General features: G+C 44.6%; 1 protein-coding gene across 3 annotated transcripts in view; it reads right to left on the bottom strand.

Annotated features, from left to right (window-relative positions):
- The window catches only part of HCFC1 (host cell factor C1), a 771,113-nt gene that overhangs the window by 452,143 nt on the left and 306,657 nt on the right, over window positions 1-12,313 (bottom strand). For all 3 annotated transcript variants that reach the window (XM_069645438.1, XM_069645439.1, XM_069645441.1), the window contains exon 8: window positions 2,280-2,633. In XM_069645438.1, the coding sequence (XP_069501539.1) occupies window positions 2,280-2,633 (354 nt within the window). The remainder of the gene's footprint in view (window positions 1-2,279; window positions 2,634-12,313) is intronic.

The following is a 12,313-nucleotide window of genomic DNA, read 5'->3' as shown; positions in this document are numbered from 1 at the left end:
TCCAGGAGTTGTAGCAGGCGTCTCTTCAAGTTCTTCGGATTCCTTCGCCCAGTGGTCAACTCTGCCTTCCAAGCAAAAGCCTCGCCTTTTATGCAGGTTTCTCCCATTTATTCACAGCCTAGCTGTCTATCACACAGCAGGGTGGCTGTCCTCCGAGGACAGCCCACCAGCCAATCACCTTGGATGCATTCCTGTAACCAATGAGACCAAGCACATGGAGTTTCAGGCACCTCCCTCGCTTACTGCCCTGCTAGCGACACTGGAGCCAGAATCAGACTTCACTCGTGAATCCCACCCAAGACAAAACAAATAAAGGGACCGGGTCATTTTGACAAAATGGGCAAACGTGGGTGCTTTACTGCAGCTGCAATTGAAGCACGCAGTAGAAACACAAGGGTAGGAAAACAAACCACTGCCATCAGCCATTAATCGTGGAAAGGGTAACAAAAATTTTACATGAGAAACTAGACAAAGGGAATACTAAGTAACCCCTCCAGCACACTACTGTAAGGTAGTGTGTGCTGGGTCTAATAAGTTACAAAATGTAAAGTCAATTTCACTTCACTGCTCTTGGAAACAGTTTCACCAAGAGATGGTATTTAACCTGTCAGACTCCAAAGTCAAAAGAAACAGTCTAAAACACATAAAAATACATGAGAGTGGGAAAAAGGACGGACTCTCACTCTGGGTAAGAAATTAAAAGTCCTAATGTCCAGCAGAAAGAGCTGGGGGTTTCCAAGGTAGAAGGGAATGAGCACATTTCTGAGCAGTCTCCCTAACAAAACCTATGAATGGATGAACACAAACAGCCTCAAACTTAACCCAGGCAAGACAGTAATCATGGTTGTACCCAAGAACCAGGAAAATAACCATATCCCAGAGAACTAGGAACATCATTGACAACGTCCAAAGCAATCAAAAACCTTGGAGTCCTAATGGACAACGTGTCAACATTAAAACCACAAGTTATAACAATCAAGAAAGGGTTTTTCCTCCTACACAGTAAAAAGGATCATACCATTCCTCGCCTTCACTCATAAAACACTTGCATCATCACCCTCATGCCCATAATAGACTATGCCAAAAGCCTATAACTTGGAATGCCGGAGCACCTGCTGAAGAAACAGCAACGCATACAAAATGCAGCAGCCAACCTTCTCATCAAACTATCATGAGGGACCACATCACCCCAGCTAAAAAAATGCTACACTGGCTGCCAATCAAATCAAAATAAATATCACGTTCAAAACAATGTGCATAAAGCACAGAATACATGGCCGAGGAGCACAATTCCTACAAAAGTAAACAAGCATTTATCACCCGGCAAGAATACTCAGATGAAGCAACATCTGCCTGGAACCAAAACTTTCAGGGGTTGAGGGGGTACTCTTTCTCCCACACAGCAGTAGAAAGTTGGAATACCCTGCCAAAAGAAATTTGCAATACGAAGGATCATCAAAAATTCTGAAAACCACTTAAACTTGGCTCTTTACCTCAGAGCCAGACGGAAACGACTAGAAAAACCAACACATCGCCAGAAATAGAACACGTCCAACAAGTGCACATGGACGGAAGAAACTGGGGAGAGAGCACATAACATGCACGTCCAAGTCAAGCCCTTATATTAGGCATCCCCTAATAGACAGGCACCCCAGCTAAACAAGTGGCACCCCAGGAGGTGAGGAGCGCCTGGTTCCCAGAGGGAGGGGACCGGGTCCAAGGAGCTCAGGGAGACTATGCCAGCGTCCCCCTCATTTGGTGACCCAAGAGCAAACCCCACAACGACTGCATTCCTGACCCAGGAGTAGGGAGAAGCCTCAGCACCTTCCTAACCACAGACCGCTAGACAGTCATGCATCACCATGCGCAGAATCAGGTGAGGGACCCACCACGGAACACCCCAGCACATGGCATGGGCAGAGCCACCCAACACAGATGTTCAAAGCAACGAAGTAAAAAAGTTCTTACTAACCCAACTGCTAAAACCTCAACCCTCTGCATACAACTCTGATAACACAACATCTGCACACAGTCCCGCACAACAGCACATGAAAGTCTACCAATCCGTAAATCGCACCCATGCTCGGTGAACAGTGTTAACAGAACTGAAGCTGTCAACAGGACATCACAACTCTCGCTATACCTTCTCCTGCTATATTTTACTAACCTAAACTACCCTCTTAACTTTCAGATCAGCCAGGGGACCACTCCAGTGGCGACAGTGCACAGTGTAAATGGGCTTTAACATAAAAAAAGGTAAAAGGCCATAGCACACTTACCTTGGGCCGCCCGGGCTACAGAGACTGGCAGTGGACTCCCAGGTACTGATGGCATGACCTGGATGGTTGCAGTCGTGGGGGGAAGCGATGCTGCCTGTGGCAAAAGGGTGATACCAGTTTGCATCTGATGCACAGATGGTGCTGCAGCCGCAGGAGCAGGGCTCTTTGGTGGATTTGTTGGCACAGAAGGGACTGGGTTGGTTGTCGGAGACATTGCTGCTGTGGCAGCAGGAATGTCATACTTTTGAAGCTGCAGAAGGTAGGTGTCTGCAGTAGGCACTGCCCCCCAGCTGACTTCCAAAGAGTTGGTGTTGGCTCGTACAAGCTGGACGCGAACAGGTGATGGAGGTTTCTCTGCAGGATATAAAACAAGAAAATGGTTAGAATACAACACTGTAAACTCTTCGCACAAAAAAAGATTTTATAAAAACATGCTTTGATGGAACAGCAATCAACAGTTGACTAAGAACAATTAAATTGGAGATAATTAACTAGTATAAAAGGCAACATGGGGCCTTTCAGTAGCTTATAGTTGGAGGGGTGATAAAGAAAACAACCAGATGCATGTCACAGATTGTGAGTTCCACTTTACATATTACAAGTTAAACATCGACAGGCTGCTGGGTCAAAAGTATTGGATTGATGTGCAAATCAATTGGCGCACGAGCAAGTTCACGGATAAGTTCTGCTTTGCCACTCGAGAGGACTGTTTGCTCACGCTTGGATCTGTAAATTTGTGAACTGTTGACTGCAAAAACAGCGGTCTATTTTGAGCGGACTATTTTGATTGCTGCACCAATTCCGATTGACACATCTGTTAATCCCGCCCAGGAAACAGCGTGCCTCTGCTTCCTACAAAGTGGGATTGTAAGCGCACAGAAGTTCACGGATAAGTTCTGCTTTGCCGTGACGTAGCGGCTGTGGCTTACCCTCCCCTTTAGAGTGAGGCTCAATACCCACGCCGAGCGGTGCCTCGCCTCTTTTCAGCTGCCGTCAACGTTATTTAACAATTCCCAGAAGTAAGGGTAACTTCTTGTGTTGCAACTGGGTCATCTTTGTCGATATTGACTGTTGAGCTAGCCTGAACTTTTGTTCATGGTTATTGTCCCCTATTCTTAAAAAACAAACCTGCCTGAGAATATTGCTACATTATGTGCAACATGCACCATTCCCCAAATGTTCCACTCTCAGCTTCCCCCGTTTACCCTGTCACCTAGATTCCCAGGCTCTTCCTCTTCAGTCCCGTATAATTTAGCAGCATCGCAAAGAGCTAACACTGAGCCAAATGCGCAAATTCCAACGCACAAGGCTTTAAATGGGAGTCCTAATGTGCCGTCTATTTCTTCAGTACTTCTGGCACAACTGACTCCCGTCGCGCCGTTGGTGGGCGCATATATAGAAAAGGCTATTTCTAATAAAACCATAGTAGCCTCTTTAAAATCAAGGCATGTTAAAAGGAAGTTCAGTGAAAAGATCTTAGCCAGTATTTCTCCAATTTCACCAATTTCACCAATGGCTGTAGATAGCTCTAGCATATCAATATATGCGATTCAGTGTGAAACTCCTATTTCCATTTAAAGTGAACAGCACTGTATACCATTTGAGGATATATCTCAACTCCTTTTCAACACCTGCGAATTGTGCAATTATGTCATTTGCTCTTCCTAGTCAGAGCTGCAAAACTGCCCTGATGTGTTCCTCCTTCCTCAATTCCTAATATGCTAGAACTTGCCCTCACTGCTGTAAATACCTCGATCTTGGGTTTACACAAATTGTTTGAAGTGATGCAGGAAAAAATTAAGAAACAAGTTTTGCAATTGGAGGAGCTTGTGCGGTGGACCCAGTATCAATCCCAGCTCTCAAAGGTGAACGACTTGGACCCCCCCCCTGAACCTCCCATCAGTAAACTCCATGACTTGGAGGACTCAATCATAATTTGCGTCAGTTTGTCTGAACAAATGCACTCAATACTTTTAGCACAATGCCAGGACACAGATGGTTCCCATCCTGTTAATTCTGGAACTACTGTACAACTACCGTTGTTTCCTAATGTTATTCGAGCAATTCAGGAGGATGTGATTACTCAGGGTCACTTGCAAATCATATTAAGGACATTTCTGAGGAGTTGCCTCTTAAAGAGGGTGAGTCCATTGCCCCAGGCTCCACTACGGAACATGTTCTAGGCAAACGGGGCAAAAGACCTCTTAGACAAAAGCCCCAAAGGGACTTTGTAATTATCAAAAAACCAAGAACCAGCCAGCACGCAGAGGGGTTAAAAACACTAAATGCTTTCTTCAAAGCAAATGGAGGCTCTAGCCCTATGGTCCAGAAAGAAAGTGATCAGGTTCTAGCTCTCAATACTGCCTTTACTAGTACAAACCTTTCCTTAAATCCAACAGTGCCTCCGATTGATTTCACAAAGCAGACAGTTTCAAAACTGAGCTCTCCAATCCACCACTTGCATACCAACCCTTGGATGCTCTTGTTGAGACCCTGTCTCAGACCCTGGGTTACCTAGGCCCATAAATATTGTCACGCGTGAAATCAACACAACATTTGACCTCTTTACCTTCAATGGAACAGAACCACGTGGCTATAGCCAAATTGAAATAAGCGGTTGACGCTCATCTGCTAGAAACGCTTCATGGTGCTCACAATCAAAACACGCCTATGGCTCCACAGGTTCAAATGGCAGACAGCATTGACATCAAAGTTGAAGGGCAATTTACTAGATTTGTACACCAAACATGTGAGCCCCCAATATCAACGGAAAGATCGTACAATTTTCAACACCATGAACTAGGACAGATTAGAAAGAACAGTTTCCCCAACAAACGATCTATTAGACCATCACAGCTTCTGTCGCATGCATCAAAAAAAAAAAAAACTGGTTTCCCTCATTTTAAAATGCAGAGAAGAAGAGCCATATCCTACTTACGACCTTAACAGACGAAGTGTGTTGAACATTTTTAGAGATGTTGTTGAGTTACAAGATGTTACTTCTAGAGATATTGAGCAGATTGAGTATCTGACGCCACTAGTTCCATCGTCAGATTGTGGATTCCAGCAGGGGTGGTGGCAAATACAATTTGGCAGGCGAAAATGTCATTGTTTTAGATGGGTTTCTTACTGGCACAGGATCCGAAAAATAATCCAAATCAGCCCAAGGAATATATTTCAAAACCCAACATATATGAAAGCTTACAGATCGCCAACTCAGCCAGTGCAATAACACAAGGATCATTATTTACCGCACAGAATTAACCATCAACGAGAGAAAATCCAAATGTCCTAAAAATAGCCAGTTGGAATACAAGAGGGCATAATAACTTACAAGTTTCTATTAAGAACCTGCCGTCCGTTTTTCACATATTAGCCCTTCAAGAAACATGGTTAATCACGCCACCAATATGGGATGGATCTGATGCAGTACTTCTACCCGCATTACTCATCGGAGGTAGACCTTCCTCGGGACTCCTTGTGGCCACTAACCACAAATTGGGCTCATCACACCCTGGGCGTCTCAAAATATTAATTTGCAACTGGTCAAAGTTACTATTGCAGCTCTTTCCTTGGCTGTTTTGAACATATATAGAAATCCAACTGCTTGGCCAGATGAAGCCTTTTACAATGGTCTAACCATTTTGTTAAGAGTTGACTAATATCTCAGCATCTACATCTCATACTATCTTCATGGGAGATTTAAATCTAGATTGCTGTAATCGTAGACCCAACTCCAAAGAAGGTGATACCTGGCAGCATTTTATGAAGGAAAGGAATTTTGTAATGGTCAATGGCTCTGTCAAGGGTGACACCCCAGCCTAAACAACGTGGTATTGAAATAACAGTGCGACTACCACTGACTACATTTATGTCAATCAAAATCTGTTTAGACAGACACAAGAGCTAGTTATCACCGCTCAATCTTGTAGTGACCACAAATTGCTAGCTCTTACTATTGCATGGTAGTTATCAAAACCAAGAGACGCCACATTAAATTGTGGTTTTGGGGTCAACAGTGCCAGGACAAGATTAAAATGGTCTGATGCTAGAGTCTCAAAGTTTGAGAGTTTGATAATGTGTAACCTCATTAACGTGGGTGTACAATATACAGAGATTCTAGCTCCTTTTGCTCTTACGATTTCCATCCCAAGTAAAAAATATATAAAGCACAGTCATGCATATGATCAGGCTATTAAAGACAGAAAGACAGTTTAGACAAACAAAACGTCTTATTCTTGCTTTAGACAGTAACAACCGTTGGCTATTAAAAACTGCCAAAACCCGATATAAAAACTGGTTAAAGAGTCACAAATCATGAATGTTTCAGAGAGACAGTGAAGCAATGGCGAGGGCAATGTTTAACAAGCACTCTGCTCAAATGTGGCATCTTCTTGGGAATAATGCGAGTAACAGATGCGCATGCACAGTTAAATGCAGTAACTGAACAACAGTGGGTTGCATATTATCACTATCTTTATGCCGATGTCAAATTTGATCAAACGAAATTTTTACAAACGCGAGCAAGCAGTTGGCATCTAAATTTTACCTTTGTCGATATAGAAGAAATTATTTTAAAAAACTAGCTCTTCGAGGGCAGCAGGCCCCAATGGCATTTCTAACGCCATGCTTAAAGCTAATTGGACTGAATGGGCCCGTACCCTGTACCGCATTTTCCAGGCAGTTGTCTCTTCCTGTACCATTCCGACATCATGGAAATCAATCATTATTCCTATTTTCAAGGAAGGGGACAGAAATAGGCCACAAAACTACCGTCCAATTGCTCTTTTAGACTCCCCTGGTAAGATCTTTTCTAAAATTGTTCTAAACTGACTTAAATAAATGGACCCTTGCAAATTGCTCGCGAGACCCTATCAGACTGGGTTTATTGCGGGGATGGGCACACAGATCAACTTAACATTAAACGCTATCAAAGCCCAATGCCGATATACTAATCAAGCATTATTCCTAGCCTTTATTGATTTGCATTCAGCATTTGACTCCATCTCACATGTGCTTTTATTTGAAAAGCTAACACGTGACCGATGCCCGCCTACACTTTCAAAATTATTCTTGCCTTCCAATCTGACACCTCCTTTTGCGTGCGTCTCTTTGGATGGGGTTTTGTCAACTACCATACCCACAGCTCGTGGGCTAAAACAAGGTTGCCTTTTAGCATCCTCTATATTTAACTACTTCATCCATGACGCGAAACAAATTTTCCAAAATGTGACCTCCGATTCCCCTAAAATTAATGACCAGCAAGTTAAAAGTCTGATGTATGCAGACGACATGGTTATTTCAAAAACTCAAATCAGCTTGCAGAACCTACTCAACATTTAATAACTATATTGTGTCTAATGAACTAAAGATAAATACCAATAGAACGCAAATAGTCTTGTACTCACCCAAAAGGAAATGTCATACCTTTCTTTGGTCTATTAGTCAAGCAAAGCTAAATGTAGTCACACAGTACACATACTTGGGTATGATATTTGAACTGATTAATCAACCGAAAGCACATCTGGAAAGAGTGGAGAAGAAAGTGAGCACAGCCATTTTGCAAGGCAGGATAATTATGTATCGATACGGAAAATTCTCAATCAAACCAGCTTTGACCTATTGGAATCAGAAAGCAGTGCCAGGCTTGTTATATGGGTTGGAAACCTTGCCCGTAAATGCTAACCTTACATTTGACAAATGGGAGGGCAAATTCTGGAATTTTTTTAAAGTTTACCATTATCTCTTCCTGTCTCCTGGATTCGTTATGAGCTGGGTCTAGTTTCTCTGCAAGCCTTGTATAACTGGCGTTGGTGCTCACTAATTAGGAAATGTCCAATATCGACTGGACATAATGTCCTCCTAAGAGAGCTCAATATACATATGTTTTCCACTAGACATCCTTCTGCTCTGGCTTAAGTCTGTGTATAGTGTCTTGGGTAATGCGGATGTCACAATTGACACTTTAATAAAAAATCCAGACAAGGCTAAAGTCCAAATATATGCCATTGATTGGATTCAAAACATGTTATCTATGTTTATCATATGCGGATGGGGATTTAAATCATTTTCCCCCTAACAAAATGTGATGTTTCCCAATGTATCTTATTAGAGCGCCATCAGTTAAGTATCACTCAGCAATCCTGCGACTGCGTTTTAATATTTGGCCTTCTTTTAACCGACTGTCTAAAAGAAGTCTTCAACTGGATAAATGCCAACAACCTGAAGATCAACCCAGGAAAAACAGAAATCATGATCATATCCAAAGACCAAGAGAAGGAAACCGCCATCCCGTGGCCAATGGAAATGGGATCATCACCATCTAAGGTAGTAAAAAATCTGGGAGTCCTGATGGACAACACCCTAACCTTAGAACCGCAAATAAACGCAACAGTCAAGAAATGCTTCTTCCTCGTCCACACAGCAAGAAGAATGACAATGCATTACTTACCGTAAAAGCATTTCTGATGGTTGTATCTGCTTAGATTCACATGCTGTGCATAGGTCCGACATCCAGTGGTCACTGCGGAGTATTGCATTTTGTTTTTCGTAGTCGAAAAGGGGACGTCGACAAGGCGTGTCTGTAACACTATCCCTATAGTGACGTGCGTTGTACCCACAATCCCTCACGCGTCGAGGTCCCTCTGTTTGTATTTTTCTGCCCTGAGGGAGCCTTATAGACGTGAGTGAGTACAGAAAAGAGAGATATAAAGGAAGTCTATGTTCCTTCCATCCGAGCGGGGAGGAAGGGTGGGCGCATGTGAATCTAAGCAGATACAACCATCAGAAATGCTTTTACGGTAAGTAATGCATTGTCTTCTGATGTTTGTTAATCTGCTTAGAATCACATGCTGTGCATAGACTAGCGAGCAGTACCCGGAGTTGGCGGTGGGTTATGAGAAGGAACAGTAGAGAAAAGATGTCTTAATACTGCCTGTCCCACCTGGGAGTCAGATCTAGAGTGTGCATCTAGACAGTAGTGTTTTGTAAAGGTGTGCACAGAACTCCAGGTAGCCGCTTTGCAGATGGACTCAAGGGGAACATTTGCAATGAATGCTATGGAAGCCCCAGTGCCTCGAGTGGAATGTGCTCTTGGCTTGAAGGGTAGTTCTCTCTTAGCAAGAGTGTAACAGAGAGTGATGCATTGAACAATCCATCTAGATATAGTGGATTTTGAGACCGCATCTCCTTCTCTTCCTGCTGCCACCGAGACAAAGAACTGATTAGTCTTTCTCAGTGGTCTGGTTCTTTCCATGTAGAACATGACAGCTCTGCGTACATCTAGTGTATGCAGACTTTTTTCTCCCGAGCTGGAAGGGTTTTGAAAGAACGTTGGTAGTTCTATAGTTTGGTTTACATGAAATTTCGAGATGAATTTAGGTGCAAACCTTGGGTGTGTGCGTAGAACCACTTTATTTTTGTGAACTGTTACAAAGGGGTCTAGTACAGAAAGAGCCTGTAGTTCACTTACTCTCCTAATGGAGGTGATAGCTATTAGGAAAGCAGTCTTAAGGGTGATATCTTTAAGAGTTGCCTTGTGCATGGGTTCGAAGGGAGGGCCCATGAGTCTGGAAAGTACCACATTTAAGTCCCATCCGGGAGCTGGGTTAGCTATCGGAGGGTGTATCCTTTTTACCCCCTCCATGAAGGCTTTGATAACTGGTATCTTCCACCACGACACTTTAAGTTGGGAAGTGGTGTATGCAGAAAGTGCCGCTAGGTGGACTTTAATGGAATTGAATACTAAACCTGAATCCAGTAAATGGGTCAAGTATAGAATAATGTCAGTAGGAGAGCAGTCAACTGGGTTGATGCTAGTACCTCTACACCAGATAACGAATCTTTTCCATTTGCTAGAATAGCAGTGTCGAGTATTAGGTTTTCTGGCTTCCCTGAGGATGTCCATACATCTCTGTGGGAGTTGTAAGGAGCCAGGCTGCTAAGTTCATGGTCTGAGGGCATGGATGCAGTGTCCTGCCCTTGTCTTGTGACAGCATGTTGTACGGGCAGGGAAGTTTCACTGGGGGAGATAGGGACATCTCCATCAAGTGAGCGAACCAAGGTTGCCGTGCCCACATTGGGGCCACTAGTATCATGGTAACCTGCTCCTGGTGCATCTTGTGCACCACTTTGTTGAGAAGGGGAGTCGGGGGAAAGGCGTAAACAAATTTCCCTGACCATTGAATCAACAGACCGTTCCCCTTGGACTGGTTCTGGGGGTACCTGGAGGCGTAACTTTGGCATTGTGAGTTCTCCAGGGTTGCGAACAGGTCTATTTCCGGGAATCCCCATTGCGTGAAGATGTCTAAGACGATGTCTTCGTGCAATTGCCATTCGTACTCTTCGGGCAGGGGGAAGTCTCTGCTGAGTTTGTCTGCTAGCAGATTGAGTTCCCCTGGTACATGTTGTGCTAGTAGGAACATGTTGTGTTTGAGAGCCCACTTCCATATATTCTGGGACAGCTTGGACAGTCCTGGAGAGTGAGTGCCCCCTTGCTTGTTGAGGTAGTACATGGCTGTGGTGCTGTCTGTGAGGACCATCACTGTCTTTCCTTGTAAGTGTTCCTGAAAGGCTTTCAGTGCTTTGAACACCGCTAGTAGTTCCAGCAGGTTTATATGCTTGGATGCTAAACTCGGAGTCCACACTCCGTGTGCCGTTTGATGGGATAGGTGAGCCCCCCATCCTGTAAGGGATGCGTCTGTGGTTAGAGTGGCTTCCACTGCGGGTGTGGCAAAAGTTTTCCCTAATAACAGGTTTTCTTTTGTCCACCACCGTAGCGAGAGAACCAAGGCCTGCGAGACCACCACTAGATCGTCCCATTGTCCGCTGGCCTGACACCACTGGCTGTAGAGCCACTCTTGCATTGGGCGCATGCGCAGGCGCGCGTGAGGTACCAAATAAATACATGACGCCATCATCCCTAGCAAGCGCATTGCTTTGCGTACCGTCACCTCTCGGCCTGCTACATAATGGGGAATTTGAAACAGCATGTTTTGGACCCTCTCGTTGGAGGGGAATACGAGGCCGTCCCTTGTTCGAATTAGAGCCCCTAGGAATTGTTTGGTTTGGCTGGGGTCTAAGCTGGACTTCTTTTCGTTGATGGAGAAGCCCAGTTGGGACAAAAGGTCTACGGTCTTTTGGGTATTGGAGAAGCATGTTTCGTAAGAATCCCCTGTTATGAGCCAGTCGTCGAGGTAAGGGTATACCGGGAAGGATAATCTGCGCAGGTGGGCCGCTGCCACTGCCAGTACTTTCGTGAATACCCTTGGTGCAGATGCTATCCCGAAGGGTAGTACTCTGAACTGGTAGTGTTTGTCCTCTATTTTGAACCTGAGGTATTTTCTGTGCGATGTCAACATTAAAATATGAAAGTATGCATCTTTCATGTCCAGTGTTGTCATGTAATCCCCTTGTGATAACAGTGGGATTACCTCCTGTAAGGTCACCATACGAAACTTTTGGTGTTTGACAAATATGTTCGCTGGGCGCAGATCTAATACAGGGCGCATGGTTAAGTCCTTTTTGGGTACAAGGAAGTACACTGAATAAATACCTTCTGTTACCTGTGATAGGGGGACGGGCTCTATAGCTTCTTTCTTCAGTAGTTCTTCCACTTCTTGAAGAAGAATGGAGAGGTGTTGCGGTGTCATGCGCCGGTTCCGTGGGGGTTTGTACTTCGGGGAACCGTTGAACTCGATGCAGTATCCGTGGGCTATGGTGGATAATACCCAACGGTCTGACGTGATTCCCTCCCATGCTGAAAGGAACGATGTTAGCCGGCCCCCGACCGGTGATGCATGGGAGGGGACCCGAATTTTCGGGTCATTTGCTGGTATTGGGCGTGGAACCTCTGGGGCTGGAGCCACGACCTCTTCCTTTGCCACGGCGTTGGCCTCTTTGACTGAACTGGGTGTTACCCTGGTTGGTGGGCCAGTTGGAGCCAGAGTAATATTGTTGTTGTTGGTTCTGCTGCTGTCTTTGGCCACGAAAGGAGCGTTTATTACCATAGCCTCGCCTGTTAGGGGGCCTAGAAA

Source organism: Ambystoma mexicanum, chromosome 2p (genome assembly GCF_040938575.1).
Source record: "Ambystoma mexicanum isolate Mex_15411 chromosome 2p, UKY_AmexF1_1, whole genome shotgun sequence".
Lineage (NCBI taxonomy): Eukaryota > Metazoa > Chordata > Amphibia > Caudata > Ambystomatidae > Ambystoma > Ambystoma mexicanum.
Note: the sequence above shows the minus strand (reverse complement) of the source record. Positions and strands in the feature narration are given on the sequence as shown.